The sequence below is a fragment of the Labrus bergylta genome, chromosome 21, assembly GCF_963930695.1.
Source record: "Labrus bergylta chromosome 21, fLabBer1.1, whole genome shotgun sequence".
Classification (NCBI taxonomy): domain Eukaryota; kingdom Metazoa; phylum Chordata; class Actinopteri; order Labriformes; family Labridae; genus Labrus; species Labrus bergylta.
In genome coordinates, this window is record NC_089215.1 from 13,520,093 (window position 1) to 13,541,576 (window position 21,484).

Consider the following 21,484-nt stretch of genomic DNA (forward strand, 5'->3'; position numbering starts at 1 on the left):
CATCAACTGTGCTGTGTTCAGACTTTCACATGTGGTACTAAAACATATTTCAAACCATAGCTCAACGGCTCATTGACAAAAATATATCTGCTCTGTGATAGTTTAAAGGCTGATTGTGTCTCTATCATGACTTATTGTGAGTGCATTTCAAATGATTGTGTCTATCAAATCAGTTGTCCTTAACAAGTGTTCAGGTATGGGGCTCCAGGTGTGGAGTTCATGGGTCTACATGATGAGAATGCAGCTGTCACGCAGGTGCACTTCCTCCCCCACCAGGTACAGAACAGAGAACACACACAGCATGCTCACGACAACATTTCTGCTTTTCAAATGACTTTTTATATCACAGAGAAGTCTTTGTCTTTGAATGGAGCTTTGTTTCCTGCTGCCTTTTCTAGCTGTTTGGACAGTACTGATGGATTATGGTCTTTGTTTAGGTTGAACTGGTGACTCTGCTGGATGATAACAGTCTGCACATGTGGACTCTAAGAGCCCACAAGGGACTGTCTGAACTTATGGAGATAGGACGCTTCACACTCACTGGACCACCTGGGTAAAATATACAGACACACTCATACACTTTTCCCCCTTTCTCAACCTTTTCCAGAGCAGGAGCTTTAAAATAAGTGTGGGATCTTTTTTTTTTAATCATGAACTCAATATAAGGTCCCCCCCATAACTCCCTGATCCTGAGCTTTTGCTTTCGCATTGCTAAGGAGCTATCAAGGTGATGCTGACTGATCTGGACTTGAACACCATCGCAGCTGGATGTTGCTTGTTTAAGTTTTCAGAGCTTGGATAGGGTTCTTTTTGGGGTTATTTATTAACTTCCTGCAGCTCCTTGGTTATTGGGATTACATGTTTGGGGTTTCAACATTGGATTGAAAAAAGAACTGTAAGAATACTTCACCTCAGGCTGTAAGAAACTGCAGAACTCTTTGGTTATTTCCCAACATTTAACCGATCAAACCTCAAATCTCCAGATTTAGATGTAAAAAACATTCCTAATGTGCAGCCCTACCTTTTTCAAACAGTAGCTACCTGCCTTCATTCTTACTAGTGGTCTCATCTCCTGCTTCTTCTTCTTCACATCTCAGGGCCCCTCCAAGTGTGACCAGAGTGACAGCGGTGCTCGCTCACTCCTTGGGGGAGCTGCTTCTGTTGGGGACAGAAGGAGGACATGTTTTTGTCGTGGAAGTCCCCGGCTTCAGAGAGCTGGAGGAGAGAAACATCAGTCTGGATCAAGTCGCCAGCAGGTTGGCAGCTACAACACATCAACACACATCAGATCGTTTGTAGTCTTAACAGGGATGACATGTCTTAATGTCACACTAGACCTCACCAAACAACAAATGCTGTCCTGCAGGGACAACCAAACAAATCAGGCACATTCAAAATTCTTCACTTTTGTCGCTGTTTTTTATTTTTTGCGTCTTCACAGAGGGACAATAGAATCAAGTGAGCCTGCAGCACTGTCCACATTATAATAAAGCTAAGAGGGACTAAAAGTAGCTTTAGAGCTCTTTGCTAATTATAGAGCCATAACGTTCAATTAAATTAATTTAATAGCCTCCTTAAATCAATCAATCAGTATTTGTATAGCTCCAATTCATAAAAAGTTTTATTGAAACACTTTACAAAAGAGCTGTTAAGAAAATGGGATAATATGCAGGAAGGATTTCTCCTTTGTATTCCTCCCATTCCTGTTGTCCACACTTCCTCGCCGCTGAGGTGGAGTTCGGAGCAGGCCGTGCATGAATGAGCATGATGTTGAAGAAACGCTGAACCGCTCGAACCTCGCTGAAGGTGTGAAATCTGCTCACTTCACTATCAGTCAGATCTCTGGTGAATACGTTTTTGTTAAAAGGTGTGCAATAAAAAGATAAGTATTCAAATGGGTATGAAATACCGTTCTGATAGAGGATTCTGTTGGACGGTTCAGGAGTTCAAATGTGAGACTGCATTTTAAGTGTTACATTTTAATGCCATATTCCAAAACAAGGTCACACATGGGTGTGGTATTCAACAGTGTCTGGGTTTATTTACACTCTGAGTAAAGGCAATAAAAGAAGATAAACCTGTTGCTTCGTCTCTAATCATTGCATCTCTGTGCATATTAAAGTCTGCTACATTAACTACTTTATTTTCTCACATACTCCTGGTTGAAATGTAAGGAATAAGAGCTTCTCTGCTTAAAACGAATCGATTATAAACAAGGGCTGAGTGATGTGGACCATAAATCATACCTCAATAATGCAAAGCTGAAGAAATAACAAAAACAAAGTCAGTTTAAAGTCGAATGCCACAGAGACACTATTATTAACAGCCGGCTGCACTATGTCAGCATGTACATGAAAAATAACATCATAATAAATTACCTGTCTGTGAAATAAAATACAGTAATATCAAATACGCTGGGTCTCCTGCCGCTGGTTGCCATGACTACAGTGCTCCCTTGTCTCTCGTGATTATATTGTAGTCACACACACAACTTCTGCGGGGGGGCGGATAAATCGGGGCGTCCCCAACGATCGCCGGGCAGATCAGGGACGTTAAGATTGGATTGGATTGGAACTCACACTACAAGATAATCTGAGCAAAGAATCGGTTCCGAGCAGCCTTGAGTCGGGAGCGACCCTGCGATTGTTGTGAAGGAAGAATCGGAGCTCAAATCGGCCCAATTGTCCTGCAGTGTGAGCCAGGCTTAAGAGGAGAAATAGGTGAACTGGCGTCTTCAGGAAAGAAATGTATAACATAATATTAAGAAGACATAAACTACATCAGTGTAAAAAATATTGTCTCACTCTAAAATCTTGTTTGATGCTTATATCATATTGATACATTGCCCAGCCGTACTAACAACATAAATGTTTACTGATCGTTTTGACAAAACTTGTATGAAATACAAAATGTCACTGAGCCAGCTCATGTTTCATTCATGTTCTGTCAGTTCAGTCTCCCTCTTCAGCTTTTATCCTCACTCTCTCGTCTCCTGCAGTGTACCAGACGACTACATTGGCCGAAGGAACCTGGAACACGTAGAAGCCCTCCAGGAGAACCCGGTCAATCCTAACCAGGTTATCATCGGTTACGGACGAGGTCTCATGGTCATCTGGGATCTGGAGAAACAGTGTGCCATCCAGCACATCCCCGCCACTCAGGTGAGCCCTCCATCACTCTGTGTTAGGAATACGAAGCTGAAGTTATTAATAGTTTGTTAAACTTTTATATTTTTCATCCTACCCTGTTCGACCACAGCAACTGGAGAGTGTGTGGTGGACAGAAGACGCAAGTTACATCCTCAGCTCGCACAGTGACGGGAGTTACTGTCGATGGATGGTCGGCGCGGAGGACCTGATCGAGGAGGAGGAGAAGTCAGACATTCCTTACGGTGAGGGGAAAAAGAAGTTTCCTCTGCACTTCATTCTGTAATGTCGGGTATGGAATGCGTTTCCTGAAGCCTGATATTGATTCTGTCTTTTTTCCCTGCAGGACATTTTCCCTGCAAGGCCATTTCTAAAATAGTTCAGCTTCCTACAGAAGAAGGGTGAGTAGAATTTTACACAATTGATCTCATGGGGAATTCTTTAATTTTTTTGGATAGTCATGGGTCCATTTATTTAACATACTTGAGGGGGGGTTATGCCTTTTTATCTAGAGAAGGACAGTGTATAGAGTTAGAAATCAGTGAGAGAGGGGAATGACAAGTGGGAAATGAGCCACAGGTCGGATTCCAACCCGGGCCGCCCACTGGAAGGACTATGGCCTCGACTGCGGCGCACTAACCACTAGGCTACCGGCACCGACATAACATGGATTTTTAAGGCAGAAACAGTCTTTGCACTGCTCTCGTTCAAGCTACCAGACTCCATTGAGAGAAACAGAACACGGGAGAAGCGTGTCTCAAGCTGCTTTGATTGGTTAGATTATTTTGATAATGTTATCATTTAAAACGTCAGAAACACACGATACCACAAAAAACTAAAGCGATCATTTTTTTTCTGTACTACTTAGCCCCCAAATGTTTATAAAAGGGCACGGGTCTGAATATAACAATCTGCCTTTTATTTGTGATACCTGTTCCTTTCTCTCTCTCTATCTCACTTTATTTCCCAATGTGTTACATGACCTACTGTTACACATTAATCTGTGAACAAACTGAACTGTTCTTGAACCTGTCTGTCTGTCTGTGTGTGTGTCTGTGTGTAGTCCTCCATACCTGCTGTTCAGTGGTGGCATGCCCAGGGCCAGCTACGGGGACAGACACTGTATCACAGTGATCCATGGAAAAACACACGTGGCTCTGGACTTCACCTCCAGGATCATCGACTTCTTCGCCATCAGAGGCGACCCGCAGCACACAGGCAAGCAACACACACACACACACACACACACACACACACACACACACACACACACACACACACACACACACACACACACGACTGACAAATACACTCATGCACAATGATGGAAGGGAAGGTAATCGGCACAGGCATGAAAGCAACAAGCCTTAAAAGAAGTCACATTCAGAATAAAAACACCTTTGAAAGGTAACAAAGTGCTGTGATATAAGGAAAAAGCATCCATTTGAACAAAGCATAGAAGCCTAAATAACATAAGAACCGATGATGTCATGTCATCTGTGTTTCATCGACACTGCCTTTGTCCACGTTGACGGGCTGACTGATCAACCCCAAAGCCCTCTACATTCCTAATATTGTGGTATCATAACCAGCAGATGTCAATGGCAGACATTATTTTCTGTCTTTCTTTAGTTTTACGAGTCGCTTCGTTAACAACAGCAGAGCACGCTGCAACAAAACATCATCACAAGAGCAGAGAGTGTCGAAGCAGCCTGACAGACAGTTTGAGGCAGGACAGCATGACCTGAGTCTGGCACGCTGTCATCACCCATATCTGCTTCCTTACAGTTAGTTTAGTGGTTTACAGTTATTTTAAGACTGTTAGATTATTTGACAGACTTCCATGGTGTTTCTCCTGCGTTGATGTGTGTACAATGATGCAGCAAAAACTTTAACTGCTTTTAATAAAGTGTCCACAAAGTTCACAGCTCAGTGTCTAAGGAGGACAGTTCAAAAGGTTAGGTGCTGCCACCTCAAAGGCAGAGTCTCCTTTTTTGTTTTAAGTCTGGGGTGAGGAACCACCAGCAGACCCTGATCAGAGGACCTCAGGCTCCTGCTGGTCCTCTATGGCTTCATAAGCTCAGTGATGTAAACCGGAGCTTGACTGTACAAGAATCTAAACCAAATAATACAAATTTAAAACTGGATTCTGAAATTGATGGGACGTGAGGATGGGGGTGATATGAGAGCTTTTAAGTGCAGCAGCTCTTTGGACCATGGATCCATTGCTTGCCACACATCCTTGATATGCCTTGACTTCTGTTTTATTCTTATTTATTCCAAATTTTCTCCATTTAGAAGGAAACTATTGACAGTTCATTGCCATGCATTTAAACCATCTGAAGAGCGCTTAAGAAAATATAAGATGGAAAAAAAATTCACACCATACTGGATTCATATAAACACATTTGACATGATGCCATTTTCCACGCTTAACCTGACTTCTCCCAGTTACCTTGTTTCCAGTGTGCATCTAAATTCAACTCATCATGAACTCCTATTGTTGTCCTGCTGAGGCTCTAAACAGATTTGAAGTGTGACACCTGTCAAAGCATGCAACCAGTTCTGCAATGCAAAGTGTTTAAGACATTCTGGGTGTGACCTCTTTTGCTTTTCAATTGGTTGAAATCAATGGTTTGAATATGGTCACTGTTTTTGGTCGATTTACAAGATATTTTATTTTCACCCTTTTTTTCTGTACCTTGACAGAACCCTCTAAATTATTCCATCTCAGAGAGAGTATAACTATATCTGTTATCGGTCTGTCCTGTCCCTCTGCAGGAGATCCCAGTGCGCTCGTGGTGCTGGTGGAGGAGGAGCTTGTAGTGATCGACCTGCAGACGGACAGCTGGCCGGTCATTCAGACGCCGTACCTGGTTCCCCTCCACAGCTCCGCCATCACCTGCTCCCACCACGTCTCCGCCATCCCGCTCAAACTGTGGGAGAGGATCCTCGCTGCCGGAGACCTCCAGAAGACACATTACTCCAAAAAGGTACATCAGAACTTGTCAAATAACAATTTGACACTAGAGATCCGGATCATGTTATAATTAATTATTTTCAGTAAAGATGAAGAATCACTTATGCCCTAAAAACAAGCTTTAGATAGTTTAACATAATGAGTCTCTTTCACACTTACAGAAAACTCCTGATAGCCAACATGTTCCCTTCAGGCACAGTTTTAACAGCAAAGTTTAGAACAACTAACAAGCGCAGCTTTAAAAACAGATTCTACATCAGCACTCAAAATAATCCTCTGTCATCATACGTGGTGTGCTGTATCTTTTATTTCTGATTGAACAGATGACAAAGATTTGATGTTATAAATTAAATCTGCCCTCTCTCCATGCAGCCATGGCCGATAACAGGAGGACAGAACCTGGCCTCCGACCCCCCACAGAGAGACCTGCTGCTCACAGGGTCAGTCCACATGAATATTGTCTACATGTGTGTTTTTCAGTTCTCCGGCAGATTGAAGAACTTCCATGTTTTTTTTTTGTGTGTGCAGGCATGAGGATGGGACGGTGCGTTTCTGGGATGCTTCAGGAGTCTGTTTGCATCCCATGTATAAGTTAAGCACAGCTGGAGTTTTCCACACGGACGCCGACCCCAACGATAACATGAACCAAGGAACTGAAGGAGAGTGGCCGCCATTCAGAAAGGTACGTGTCGGGAAAAGTGCTTCATTTCTTTGTGGAAAAGGTTGTTGATCAAACAGACATTTACTGCTGCAGTCTTTCTCCAAACTAAGCTCAACTAAAGCCTTTTTCTTTTCATTTTTTTCTGAAGCTCATACTCACATTAGTGACTGTAGGTTCTGGGAATAAATAAGATTTAACTATTAAGTTCAGGTCATGTTGTATTCAAGGTCAAATATGAACTGTCAGTGACTTCCCCGAATTAAAGCTAAATTGGCAAAGTAACTGGCTCTCGTTTATTATTCACATACAATTATTATTAGATTAAAAGGACATTCATCCATTTACACATGCATATCTGTCTGCACTTCATGCAGGTGTTATTCAGCTGTCTGGAAGGTATGAAATGTGAAAGGATTTTTGTTTATGATTGTCCAGGTTGGCTGTTTCGACCCGTACAGTGATGACCCTCGGCTCGGCGTTCAGAAGATCCATCTTTGTAAATACAGCGGGTATCTGACTGTGGCTGGTACGGCTGGACAGGTGAGAGATCTTTGTCCAACATTTAGATCATAATGAAGGTAGCAAACTACACAAAAATTTAGAGTTATGTCTGGAGCTGTGAATACCACTAAAATTAAATCCTTTGCAAAAACAATTAATCCAAGTAAGTACATTAGTCTACTGTTAGAGTCCAGATAAAATCTTGTCTTATATCATGATATAACCAGTAAAATAAATCAGGCCTGAACTGCTTGTAATGGGTAAAAATATCTGCGGATGGGTCATGCAACTTCGACCTCAGTGTCTTGAAATAACATGCACTAACTTATTTAGATATAGACCTCTTTTTTTAAGACATTCAACATGTAAAGTAAATTTGCAAAAATAGGTGAAGCTCAGTGTTTGAGTGTCGAAGTGTTAGACTGCACTTCTTCTTATCCTCAGCCACTGAAATGTAAAATTGCCTTCACACAGACTGTTGTCGGATTATTCCCTCATTCATGTGCCTCCTGTTTCAGATCCTGGTGCTGGAACTGAATGACGAGGCAGCAGATCAGATAGTGGAGGCTAAAGTTGTGGATCTGCTTCAGGGCCAGGAGGGTTTCCGCTGGAAGGTAACGAGCAGAGCTGCAACGATTACAGCTTAAAACAAAGAAGAGCTTGTATGCTTCACTGATCACTCCTTGAAAAGCTGTAACATCTCACTGTACCTTTTACAGCAGACTAATTTGCTGTCCATTGTATCATTTTTTTGCACACTGTATCTCTTTTATCTGTGTCAGCATCGACAGTCGAAGAGTCCGTTGTATTCAGATTATAAACAATTGTTGCCTTGCTGCTCAGGGTCACACTCGGCTGGACGTGCGAGAGGAGCCGGTGCAGTTCCCCCCGGGTTTCCAGCCTTTCGCTCTGGTTCAGTGTCAGCCCCCTGCTGTGGTCACCGCTCTCACCCTGCACTCAGAGTGGAAGCTGGTCGCTTTTGGGACCAGCCACGGTTTTGGCCTCTACGATTACCAACAGAAGAACAACGTCTTCGTCAAGTAAGACAAAGCAGAGAAAAGATTACAGGGCAATCCTGTTTTTTTTTTGTCAAAAGCCACAATGAAATCCTTAAAGGAAAATGAGGCATTACTTTTTGCTTTTTTTTTTGCCAATGAGAGGCTCAGATTATTATCTTATCCTATTTCTAGGTGCACTCTAAACCCCAGTGACCAGCTGGCCATGGAGGGTCCTCTGTCCAGGGTGAAGAGCATAAAGAAATCCCTCCGACAGTCGTTCAGAAGAATTAGACGCAGCAGAGTCTCGCTAAGAAAACATCACGTCACCAACGCTGCCAAGGTCAACCTCTCTGCTCTTCAGTGAAAGCAGTCGTTGAATGAATCAGAGAGAATACAAGTGTACTCTCCTGTACCTATCCTAGCCCCTAAAATGGTTTTTAATCAATCACTCTCTTATCCCCGAGTAGCTCCAGGAGGCAAACGCTCGTCTGGAGGCGGAGCTGGCAGAGATGGAGCTCGCCCCCGTCCAGAGAAAGATCGAGGCTCGCTCCTCGGACGACTCCTTCACCGGCCTCGTACGGACGCTCTACTTCGCTGACACCTTCCTCACAGACAGTGAGTTACAGAGCAACCCACTGAATGTATCCCATAAACATATTACAGCTCTGTTTTTTTTTTATACATGTCCTTATCTTGTCGCAGGTTCACATAACACACCCTCCCTATGGGCGGGGACTAACGGCGGCTGTGTGTTTGCATACATGCTCCGCCTCCCTCCTGTAGAGCACAGGGCAGACGAGCCGATCACTGCACATCCAGGTGAGGAAGCAGCAGATTGTGTTCATGTGTTTTGGTGCTGTTTTCCTTCTTTAGTTGTAATGTCCTCCTTTCTCATTTTCTCCTTTTTATTTCAGCTAAAGAGATCCAGCTGATGCATCGGGCGCCTGTCGTCGGCATCGTGGTGATGGACGGTCACGGGGCTCCTCTCCCAGAGCCTCTTGAGGTCGCGCATGATCTCGCTCGCTCACCCGACATGCAGGGCTCGCACCACCTTCTCGTCATATCTGAGGAACAGTTTAAGGTCAGCACAACACACACGCACACACACACACCACACACACACACCACACACACACACCACACACCACATACACCAGCGCAGAGAAGATCGAGATTACAGAAAATGTAAAACACAGCAGTGCTTCAGTTTATGTTCTCCTGTGGTCTCTTTTGTTTACGAAGCAGGATTTATTTGGTTTTGAGGAGCACTCTGACAGCCTGCAGCTACAACCTAAATATGGAACGAGTAAATAATAATAAACTATGTATCCAACAGAAAAATAGCAACTGAAGCCAACTGACTTTGATCATTAATGTGCTACAGTAAGAACATTTGGAAGTAATGAAATTGGTGTCAACCCACTAGCTGACTGCCACAGGAGATAGTTTGCATAATCTTTTTAATGTATCTCAAATTAAAACAATAGCAGCTACGGCCTTCATTCATTCAAAGCCAAACCTTTAAGTTCCAGTCTTTTTTTGGTTGGTTGATAAAGCGACTTGATGTTGGATAATAAGTAATTTTCTGCACAAATCAGGGGACATGATTACCTAACATGGATTAAAAAATTTCTCCCTATTTGTTTAAAAAAAAAACGCAGTCATTGAAAGTTGTTTAACTGTGTTCATGTGTCTTCAGGTGTTCACGCTGCCTAAAGTGAGCGCTAAGATGAAGTTAAAGCTGACTGCGGTGGACGGCTCCAGAGTACGGAGGGTGGGCGTGTCCTGGTTCGGCAGCAGTAAGTCGGAGGAGTATGGCGAGAGTGGCTTGGTGGTCCTGACCAATCAGGGCGACGTCCATGTGGTGTCACTGCCGTCAGTCAAGATGCAGGTTCAGCACCCGTGCATACGCCGAGAGGACGTCAGCGGCATCGCTTCCTGTGTCTTCACCAAACACGGCCAGGGTAAACACATGCCTGAACATATTCTATGTCTGCGCTCACGAAGACGCTCAGCTGTTGTGACATTTTGTGATCGCTTAGCAAAAGTCAGAGAGGCGATGACAGGCGGCTATATCGAGTTACAGCGCTAGAACTTATTTAAAAAGATTCTGTAAATGACCGATAATGGCAGGGCAAAGCTCATGACAGCCACAAGTCAATTCAAAGTCACTCTAATCATACTATGACACTGGGTGCATCCAAAGTGCCTACACAATCTGACAGTAGAAAGTCCCTTCTGTCCATGCTGTTCAGTAGGTGCACACAGTAGGCCGATATTTGTCCCCACTTCGTCTGATTCATTCAGTGTGGAAGTGGCGACGTTGACACGCGCCTATGGCGCCACAAATGTAGTCCAGCTGCTGACAGAAATCTACATTTTGATTCTGATGGTGATATAACCGTTCCTATTTCTTTCCCTTCAGGCTTCTACCTGATCTCTCCATCCGAGTTTGAACGCTTCTCTCTGTCCACGCGCTTCCTGGTGGAGCCTCGCTGTCTGGTCGAGCTTCCTCTTCGATCAGGCTCCAAACGCAGGCTCCATTCTGACGGAGCGTCACCGGCGCACAGGTGTGTGCTCTTTTGATTTTCTACAGTGAAATAAAGAAACTCCGCCTCTTTTATCCTCACGGGTGTTTGTCTTGTCTTTATCCTCCAGAAACACCAGACTCACCAGTGACGACGCAGGTAAAATGTGTTTCAGGAAACATCTGCTTCATCCTTAGCCAATGGCACGTTTGTGCATGTTTGACACAGCCCTACATGTGCAGATGTAGTGTTCTGTTTGATGTTGTTAAACTTTTATTGTTTGAGCTTCTGCCGTGTGTATTGACACACTCCCTGTGTTTGGCTGACTGTACTGACCTGTCCTCTGCCTGCTGCCTGTGTGTTCCAGAGAGCGCAGCTAGACGTGTTATGGAGCATGCTTTGCTGAATGACGAGCGTGAGTACTCGAGAGAAAGAAACACAGGAGAGAAAAAGAACTGTTCTGTTACTTTCTTTGTAATCATTCATGTCTGGCTTCTGCTGTTTCAGCACCTCGTGTGTCGGCTCTCTGCTCCCTTCATTGTAATCAGACACACCTTCATCAGCAGCGTTTACCAAACCTCATCCCATCGCATGATTTTTATAACTCCCCTTTGATCCCAGGAAGCCGTACCTTAGTATGAGCAAACGTCTGAGAACGCTGTTGAGTTAACGTCATGATTTGTTTTCTTGCAGAGGTGCTTCAGGAGATCCAGATGTCACTAGAAGGAGACCAAACGTACGTATCCAGCATTTTCTGTTTCTGGAAAGAACATAGTAGATTGCATGTTGTCATTTCACGTTCCTTTTGAACTACTGTTTTTGGGCCCAACAAAAAAATGTCTTTATCAGCATGTTATCTGATGTGTGTTGATTTGGAAACCGATTTTACTTTACAGAAGAAATTATCTGCATTCACCTGTATCTGTATTTTTGCTTGTTTCAATATATCTTTGTGTCTTTAAATGCTTTAAATCTCTGCAATCTGCAAGGCACAAACAAAAGATTATGCTAGTCAATGAACACTATATATATATATATATATATATATTAAAAAAAAAAAAAAAAACAGCCAGCGGGACTCAAGCTTCTCACTCATTGTAGATAGTCATGACTCAGACACATTTACAGTATAGACTTGATTTATGATATACATGTGTAAAATGTTGCACTATATATAATATTTTTTCTTTATTAATATAAAATCAAAATCTGCAAAATTCTTTGATAAATTTTGCCACAAATCACCAAAAATATTTTGTTCCAAAACGTGTCAATGCAGGAGTATGAACAAAATACATTTGATAATTTAAGTATTTTAAAATCTTTACTTTCTTGTTATTGATATAAAAAAGTAGGTTCCTCATTGGTTAATTTCCTTTTTATGGTCTCATGGTCCCAATGTTGTTTTTTGGCTTTTTTATGCCTTTATTACAGCGATAGGACAGAGTCAGAAATGAGAGAGAGAGTGGGGAGTGACATGCGGGAAAGGAGCCACAGGTCACATTCAAACCTGTGCCGCCCGCTTAGAGGACTACAGCCTCCATGTATAGGGCGCACACATCAACCTTTAGGCCTCCGACGCCCTCATGTTTCATATTTCTTGAAGCTGTAAACCTCAATGCTAATTAAGTAATGTAACTTTAGCTCTAGCACTTGTGTTATGTCGTACCGGGATACAAAGCGATGCGGACCAGACTGGCAGCGCCCCATTTTACTTTTCTCCCTCATGAGGTCATAATCCTACATTTAAAGGAAACCGCTTCATTCTGTTCAGTAAATACATCTTTTGGAGAGCTGTTTCGATTGAAAAGACTCCTCAATTAAAGACAGCAAGTGACCAGAGGAGGTGGTCAAAAGGCAGGCAGTGGGTCCAATCTTCACAACTATCAATGTTACCATAGGTTGAGAGCTCAACTACCGTTAGCTAGCAGGATTGCAAACCACACATGGATAAAACTACTACTAAGGAGAACTACACGGCTGCACATAAGCTGCCCGTTGTGAACTTTGCTGAACACAACAGAAAGAAAGTTTCAAACTTTGTACTCTCTGGGTACAAAGTGCATCACTGGCCTGACATGGCTTTGCAATTAGATTACTTGTTGTAAAGTAAACTAGGATGCATTGAACTGAACATTCCAGCTGGGTAACATTTGTACTGGTCAGGATGTGTGAGTGTTCATGTTGTTTAAAGCTGTTGTCTGTTTTCCTGCAGGTCGTTCCTGGAGAATAATGTGAAGAATGCTGTAGCTTGAGAGACATCACTGGATACCTGAGGTGAGACGAAGGTAGTTGAACATATTTGGTTGCCGACATTTTGGAGTCCCTGTTAATGGCAGTTTCCACAGGATGTGTGCGTGCGCCGCGCTGCGTCTGTGCTCCGCAATCCCGAGCTCATCGTGTCCTCTCTAGCCGATGCTTGTGTTCCTCATGCACACAGGGCCTTTTTTTTTTTTTTTTTTTTTTTGATGGAGACCGCTGCAAGTATGCGTCAATCTGAACAGAGTTGATTGATCCGAGCAGGAAGTCTGACAAGGGAACACATAAAGTATCCGGTCATATTTACAGACTCCTGATTGTATATTCCATCCCTTTATCAACATTACGTCATAACGGGCTGAACAAATCAACCTCAGAAGACAAAGCAACATGTTATGTACACGTTGTTCTCTTTTATTCCCGTGTGATCTTGTCGTTCTCATGTGAGCTTGGGATGCTCTGAGTCCAGCTGCTCATGGTCTCTCTCTCTCTCTGTTCTCTCTCCTCAGTGTGAACAGTGGCGTTGATGTACTCCTGCAGTCCTGTAGCAGCTCTCGCCTCCTGCTACGCTGACACAACCACTACTGACCCCTGATCCCCTCGCCTCAGTGTCTGACCTCCCCTCTCTCAGCGGCCCCTCACACAGAGACACCAAAGGGCTCCTGACAGTCCTGCTTTACGTGCACCCGCTCGGCTGTTCGAATGTCGCGTCGCGGTGCAGACAGAGCGGAGGGAGAGACGCCACCTGTGCCTGAAGACCACGCGCTGTACTCCACCACCGCAGCACGGTCACAAACATTTAACCCAAAGCCACATGAAGCACATTCCTGACACGTGACCAACGCCAAACTTCATCTGACCAGCATCCTGAAACTGCCACTTGTTGAAGCTGTTCGACTTTGATAACCTCCACGCCTCCATCCTGAAGCCTTTTTTTTTTTTTTTTTTTAAATCACCACCAGCCTTTGCACGAAGAAACGGTTCGTCCAATCGACACTCTTCCCCTCTGCTGGCCGTCATCTCCCCACATAGACAGAACAGCTGGAAGGGAACGTGGGGAAAGATTTGAATAATGTTGCTGGAGATATTTTCTCGCTTGAATTTCATGTAATTTGTGCCTCATTTTGTTATTTTTTTTTTTAAATTGGAAGAAATCTCAGATTTACACATTGGAAGCTCATGTCTGCCAAGAAAAGAAAAAATATGAGAAATGTGGAGAATAAGAGAAATAAAACGCAAGGTTAAAATGCGTTATGTTAGGAAACAGGACGTCAAAACGAAACATTAGTCATTTTTAATTCATACTTTTTAAACTGATTCTATTTAATTGATACAACATCCGCTACTTGACAAACTCTGAAGTTTGAACTCTAGTTTATAATCATTTTGGCTCAAAATGTTTTTCTTGTTGCATCTTTCTGCCTCGCTCTTACTTTTTTTTTTAAAAATCCCAGCATGCCACGATAATTATTTTACAACTTTTCATTCCTATTTTTCATTTATTTTTTTAATTCTATTGGAGTGAATGAGCTTCCACACTTCTTCAGATGAACTGTTAAGGGAAACTGTCTTGAGAAGAGAAAAAAAAAAAATTATGTTCAATCACAATGATGTAAAATTGTTTGTTTTTTAAAATCTGTCAGTCAGCATTGATGAATCAGTAAAAGCATTACAAAGTGTGTTTGTGCTCACACAGCCCTGTCTCCACCCGTCCACTCGGAGACTTTCTCACCCGCCCGTCGGTACTTCTCCACCGTGCTGTCATTTTTTGGGGGAACAGCTTTCTACGGGGTTTTTGGTTTTTAATTATTTTTTATGTAAACCTTTTTTTTTTATTCCAACAATGAATAATGTAATTTAGGAATGTAATTGTAAGCTACTTTAGTGAAATCTGTTTAATATATACAGTATGTGACTCAGTCTGTACCTGTGGGCCTGATGTAACGGGGTTGGCTGCTACGTAGATCATATTTTGGTACTGTGTCTCAGAATGCTGGGTATTTTAGCATCAACCTAGAATATATTTTTGTAGTGAACTGATTAAGAACCCTAATTTTTTTTATTTGTAACCTCACACTACAGTCTTTTTGTGGATAATTATTACATGTTTTCTGCAGAACTGATGTGTCTGTTTGGATTTATTCTGAAGTCTTTCAGCGAAAAAAAACTATCGACTTTAGAGGGAGAATATGTGACTTTTTGATCCAGTAGATGTCGCCTTTGAGCACCAGCAAAAAAACAAAACAAGCTGTTTGTCCACACCTCCTCCAGAGACACACCTCCAACCCCTCTCCACTCTCGTTCACCGAAGGAGTTTAGTGCAAGTGGTGGACAAAATTGTCCAAGACTCGAGCTGCAGTTGCTTGTGGCCTGCATTACTGTGTTAGCATGCTAATGTTAGCGCTGTTTAGTTAGTTTGTAGCTTCACATTGCACATAAATTGACACAGAATGACCGTGCTCTAAAAACTCTTACTAACATCCAAATAATCAGTGAGTATGTTCTTCTTCTCTCTAGTCCTTGACTAAAACGGCTTTTATACACAAGGGGAGGAGCCGGCCATTCCGTCCATGTAAACACGGATCTGACAACAACACAGCCAGCGGGACTCAAGCTTCTCATTGTAGACAGTCATGACTCAGAGACACATTTACACAGGATAGACTTGATTTATGATAAAAATGTTAAACATTGTTCCTTTAAAAAAAGAAGTAGAAATAGCTGCTGTGATGTCACTGCATGGTTTAATGTCTGCCCTTTTAAAGCCTCGAGTTCAGTATTATGACATTCAGCATCTTCGTTCTTTGGAGACAAAAGTGACCATCTTTGGACGATAGGTTCGAAGTTAATAGTAGCAGGCAATTTATCAGTCTGCATGGCCAATTCATTAGCATTAAAATTTGGTTATTTACCTGTTAAAAATCAGTCAGAGGGTCGGAGGGTCTTATCTGATTATCGCTATTTTTAACACCACTACGGTTTATAATTATCACTCATCATACTTTTCTAGAAAGCTGCGATTTGTGTGATTCTGACCATGTGAATAATTTCAAAAGCCACCACCACAGCCACAATCTGAACATCTGTCTGACCACCACCAACAAACGATTTTTACTGTCTTGTAACTCAACATTTACTGTACTCTCCTGATAATATTCCAACAAAATCGGTCCTGCTGCATCAGAAATCCTGTGAAAAATGTAATCCAAACACATCACATCCTCAAAGATCCACAGATTGCATCAAATTCTCGGTCGCTGTTCCTGATTTCCCACTCCGTTTTTTGTATTAATTCATTAATATATATATATATATATTTATAAATAAATAAAAATGATCTCCCGAGGCTCGTGTCACACCTTTCGATTGACACCTCATTTGGCCAATTATGACCTCCCGTTCGCTGATCTCAGCCAATAATGTTCAGTGAGTTGAAAGGAGGGGTCTGTCCCTGTTGTGATGTATCTACACGATGGACAGTAAATATTCAGATCTACACCCGGCCCATTGCACGACACGATGCTGATGAATGACATTTCTTGAAAACACAAGGGTCTGCTGCTTCAATTAATAACTCTGCCTTATTTCAACACGCCATTTTAACGATGTATGAAGAATTTAAACTCGGTCTGGAACTGCAGATAGTTATCTTTGACAAAAATACCTTATTTGTGTTTGTAGTTTGAACGGTCCAGGAACAACATTGATTTTCCTCTGGGGATACCTGGATAGGCATTTTAGGCTAATTAGATTCTATTGTGGTGGATTCTTCTCACTCAGACTTAAAAAAAAGAAGGTAAAATGAGCTCGTGGGATTTGGCAAACTCACCTGGCGGATGAACGAAACAAAGAGGCTTCTTCAAGTCTTTAACAATCTTGACTCCCATGGAAGTGACAACACAAAGAAATTAACAGAAGAGAAACACTGATCAAGATAACAAGTCAGGACACAGATACCTGCTAATAATTTTATTTACTGTAAAGCTCACAGTCTTAGGGCAAAAAGCCACTGCAAAGCATAAGACTGATTATTTGGTTAATATCAGAACTTCCATTTGGTGTCGGAAAGGATGTCCTTTTCTATAGTGGATAACAATGTAATCATGTAGTCAAATCTAATTATATTTGACAAGACTTCATGTAAACGACAATCTGTTATTGACAATCAAAATATATCCTTATATTTTGTGAGAAGCTTGAAGAATATGATGTGAAAAGTGATTTGAGAGTCCCTCCATAGTTTTTTCAGCCCCTACCTCTTCAGGGCTTCCCTTTCTGTCACTACCATGCTAATGGCACTCCTGAACTAGTCATAGAGAGACTTTGATTTGTCCTGTGATTTTGAATTAACTCAGGTAGCAGCACCAACTAACAATAAAAGGAGCCAAACCCCAACTAATGAAAAAACAATTATAGATTTTGGATGGATGGAGTGATCCTCCAGTGGCTTTTTGAGGAACTGCAGTTTGTTGGCACGTGTGACAGCTTTGCTTTTCAGCCCCTGGAGGTTTTCAGCTTGATTTTCCACATAATACATATTTTATGTTTTATGTTTAACCAAAACCCTAAAAAAGACCAAACACATGAACTTCTAACCCATCATTTTGGCCAATCTGAAAAAACAAGTTCAGATATATAATCACTTTCTGTATTCTTCCAGGAGCCCAGCTATAATCTTTGTCTTTAGGAGTCGTCTCTGGCAAAGTGGATAAAAGAGGGATCAGTTGTCATACAAGCACAGCCAAGAGTTTTGATCATCTATAATAGAATGAGGCGCTTTGTCCACTAATTGCCTTGAGCTACGGAGGCTTTTCTGCAACCTGAGCTCTCTGAGGACCTACAGGCTGAGACCAGGCCAGCTCACAGTAGCTGCGCTGTTAGAGGATGACCCTGCAAGATGAGTCCGTCATTTGCAACCTGATGGCGTTTAATGAGCTAGAAAATTGGACCTGGACACCTGGAGCTTTTGTAGAGCGGTTACAACTCAAGTCTGAAAAGTCCTATTTTGCTTAATGACAAAAACAGCCCGAACATTCAGGCAGCAATGCAGGTATTCATTCGTTGTGGTTTGAGTTTATTAGAGGATTACTGAGCGATAGTAAGACATATTTTAAAATGTGACGACAAAAAAAACATCTGAACTGACGACTAGGTTATAACCAGTGGTGTAGTGGTGTCTGAAAAAGTGGATATATAGTGGGCGGCTGTGGCTCAGTTGGTAGAGTCGTTGCTTGGAAAGGCGAGGGTTCGATCTCCAGCTCCTGCAGCAACATGTCCGATGTGTCCTTGGGCAAGACACTAAACCCAAAATTGCTCCTGCTGCTTTGTCGGCGGCATATGAATGTGTATGAATGGGATTAGTTACTTCTGAGGGTCTCACTACACAGCAGCCTCTACCAGTGTGTGAATGTGTAGGTGTGACCTGCTGTGTGAAAGCGCTTTGAGTAGTCAGAAGACTAGAAAATAGATATACAAGCTCAAGTCCATTTACCATTTCAGTCCATGTCATCTCTCTCTCCCCTATTCCCAACTCTCATATTCACTGTCCTGTCAAAATAAAGTCCCAAAAATAAATCTTTGAGGTAAAAAAACAAATGTAGTTAAGTTTATTCCGGATGATCCCGTTTAGGTCATAAAGATTATTCAGTGTTGATTTTAGTCTTTGCCATAACCAGCTAAACACTCTCAAAGGAGCTTGAAATAAATTATTACTGACAAATTTCTTTGACTTTTTTCTAAATCTTTAACATGGGAGGAAACTATTTAGATCAGACTTTAAAATATCAGGGTTTCAATAAGAAACAATGTGTGGATGTCTGAGTACAGCTGGTCTGCTCTGACAGATTGACAGTTAAAAATGTGACGGCTTCAAAATTCCAGCACACACTGACGGATTCTTTCTCTCAAGTTATAAACTCCCTTTCTCTCTCCTCACCTCTCCTCTCTCTTTCTCGCCCTCTCTCCTCCATCAGCACCTATTGTTGATCGTTCCCAGCAGCACCTCTCACCTTTCGTCCTGACCATTCACCAGCTGGCCACATTAACGGCAGCAGATCTGCATGACCTGCCAGGCAGAGCTGTATTATTCAGAAGGCACTTTGTGTTTGTGTGTGTGTGCGGGTCGGTGCACGCCAGCTCACCTTTTTGGACTGGGGGGGGGGGGGCATTGTGTGTATACGCATGTAGCACACATGTGGCCGTATGCCATATAATGTTAGTGGGTGGGATATTGGTTTGACTCCTCCTGAACATGGGTGAATGTTTGTATTTGTGACATCAGCTCTTGAGGACAAGCTGGAGCACTTTGCAGCCCCCCAGCCATGCCTGGGTTTCACCTGAGAAGCCTGGTAAGCTATATTTCATTGAAAGAGCTCTGACTGCTCTACCCCCAGGGTGTGCAGGCTATACAACGACATTTAGGCGGATCTAAAGATAGCCTTTCACTGCAGGTTAGATCTGACCTGCAGATACGAGCTGCTGTTTGCTTTTCAGAAAGGAAAAAGGAGAGTCATTTCATCCTGCATTGAAAAGATTCTTTGCCACTTTGCAATTAGTTTTCCTCTGTTTGTTCTTTCACTACATTGATTTTTGTGAAGTTGATAGAAGCTCAAAGTTAGCCTAGCAGTCAGAAAGAAAAAAAAGGTCAGTTGAGTATAAACTAGGTCTGACCTGGGTGTGTTTAGCCGCAGTACAAGGATCGGGGACTTAGTGTGAAACCTGGTCTAAATGCTGATGGATCGACCCGAGGACCTGGTTTCAATGACTGTGACTGACGTGTCACTCAGCTAGCAGTCCTAAATTCTATTTAAAATGCTAATCGATGTCTAGTTGGTTTGTTCATTATTGGTTTAAATCTTTAACCCTCTACTTCTAAATCTGCACGTCAATACCATCTTGTAATAAAGACGTTTTTTTAATGTATTTCACATTTTCTAGGTAATTTCAGTGAAGAATTGATTGCCATGTCACCGGTCAAGTCCCAAGGTAGAACAAATGCCACAAAGAGGAAGGCAGGGGAAGCGAAAAAAGGAAGTCAACAGAAAAATGATGGACAAAAGGGTTCCAAAGTTTCTGAGCCTTCCTCTAAAGTTCCTAATGGAAGAAGAAAAAGTGGAGGGGATGCACTGACAGTGGAGGAGAAAAACGGGGCAAATGAAGTGAAGAGTAGAAGAAGTAATAAAGCTGATAAAACTAAAAGGAAAGAGACACAACAGAATTGTTTGCAGAAAGAAATGGGGGGCACATTAAGAAACAGAACACCTGCTAATGGTAGATCATCCAAACAAGAAAAAGATGGTCATTTCACAAGAGGCATAAACAAGACTAACAAGCCCAAACCTCAACCAAAAGCATCACAAACAACACAAGGGAAGAGAAACAACAACAAGCAGGACATAAAGAAAAGTGACAAAGTGACAGACAGTGAGGAGGAGGTGGAGAAGGAGGAGAGTGATGCAGGAAGCTCAGAGGAGGTGACGGAAGACGACACTTGTAACGATGAGAAGGAGGATGAGACGGGTGGTAACAAAGAGTCAGCAGAGACGCAGGGGAGTGAGGAGAGCAGTGAGGAAGAAGCCGCGGCGTCAGATACCCAAAGAGATACAGAGCAGACGGCAAACGAGGAATCCGACAGACAAGAGCTTTCTGAGGACGCCAAATCTGGGAACGAATCAGAGGTTGAATCCGGTGAAGAAGAGGAAGAGGAAAAAAAGAAGAAGGTTAAGAAAACCAAGGCAATAAGTAGTGATGGGAGTGAAGATGAAGAGGTAACCCAGGAGGTTACATCTGGAAGGCGTACCAGCCGGCAAGTTAATCGGACTCAACGTCCCACGAAACCTGTGCAAGAGCCGAAGTGCAAGATGTTTAAAAAAACCAAAGCAGACAAGCAGGCAGAGAAGGCTGAGAAGCAGAGGGCCAAAGCAGAGAAGCAGAGGCTAGAAAAGGAAGCCAAACAGAAAGCCAAGGAAGAAAAAAAGAACAAAAAGAAGCAGAAGAAGGAGGAAAAACCCAGTTCTGCCGCAGAGGAAGTTCAACCACAACAAAGGCCTGACACAGCAGAGGAAGAGACTCCTGAAGAAGCTGATCAAGATGAGGAAGAGGATACGGCTCAACTAACTCTGACTAAAGCACTCAAAGGCCAAAACAGAATCCTGCTTCTCAAAAACAAAGGGAAGGATCTCAAAGCATTTCTGGAGACGGAGGAGCAGCAGAGCTCTGGTAGCGCCATCAAAGGGCGACCACAGAGCTTGCTGTTGGGGAAGGTAAAGACGATGTCTCCCCAAGAAAAAGCAAACAAGCTGTCAGGCGAGGAAACACCAGAGAGTGAGGGGATTGAAGGTGAGTCGAGCAAAATCAAGGAACGCTTGATAGCACAAAGAAAAGGCATGAGCAGTCTAAACAGGATGTCTGGT

General features: G+C 42.7%; 1 protein-coding gene across 4 annotated transcripts in view; it reads left to right on the top strand.

The window, feature by feature from the left end:
- llgl2 (LLGL scribble cell polarity complex component 2) overlaps nt 1–15,192 on the top strand; it is a 30,985-nt gene extending 15,793 nt beyond the window's left edge. Inside the window, exons 4-27 of one of the 4 annotated variants that reach the window (XM_020639979.3) lie at nt 195–276; nt 438–553; nt 1,098–1,256; nt 2,999–3,161; nt 3,259–3,391; nt 3,493–3,547; nt 4,210–4,364; nt 5,928–6,139; nt 6,499–6,566; nt 6,655–6,808; nt 7,223–7,327; nt 7,807–7,902; nt 8,132–8,328; nt 8,479–8,626; nt 8,754–8,901; nt 8,989–9,105; nt 9,201–9,367; nt 9,986–10,250; nt 10,712–10,856; nt 10,945–10,973; nt 11,182–11,229; nt 11,508–11,550; nt 13,030–13,102; nt 13,583–15,192. In XM_020639979.3, the coding sequence (XP_020495635.1) occupies nt 195–276; nt 438–553; nt 1,098–1,256; nt 2,999–3,161; nt 3,259–3,391; nt 3,493–3,547; nt 4,210–4,364; nt 5,928–6,139; nt 6,499–6,566; nt 6,655–6,808; nt 7,223–7,327; nt 7,807–7,902; nt 8,132–8,328; nt 8,479–8,626; nt 8,754–8,901; nt 8,989–9,105; nt 9,201–9,367; nt 9,986–10,250; nt 10,712–10,856; nt 10,945–10,973; nt 11,182–11,229; nt 11,508–11,550; nt 13,030–13,069 (2,845 nt within the window). In that variant the 3' untranslated portion in view covers nt 13,070–13,102; nt 13,583–15,192. The remainder of the gene's footprint in view (nt 1–194; nt 277–437; nt 554–1,097; nt 1,257–2,998; nt 3,162–3,258; nt 3,392–3,492; nt 3,548–4,209; nt 4,365–5,927; nt 6,140–6,498; nt 6,567–6,654; nt 6,809–7,222; nt 7,328–7,806; nt 7,903–8,131; nt 8,329–8,478; nt 8,627–8,753; nt 8,902–8,988; nt 9,106–9,200; nt 9,368–9,985; nt 10,251–10,711; nt 10,857–10,944; nt 10,974–11,181; nt 11,230–11,507; nt 11,551–13,029; nt 13,103–13,582) is intronic. The other 3 variants (XM_020639971.3, XM_065949212.1, XM_020639988.3) reach the window with 3 other exon arrangements.
- Nucleotides 15,193–21,484: the final 6,292 nt, after the last annotated feature.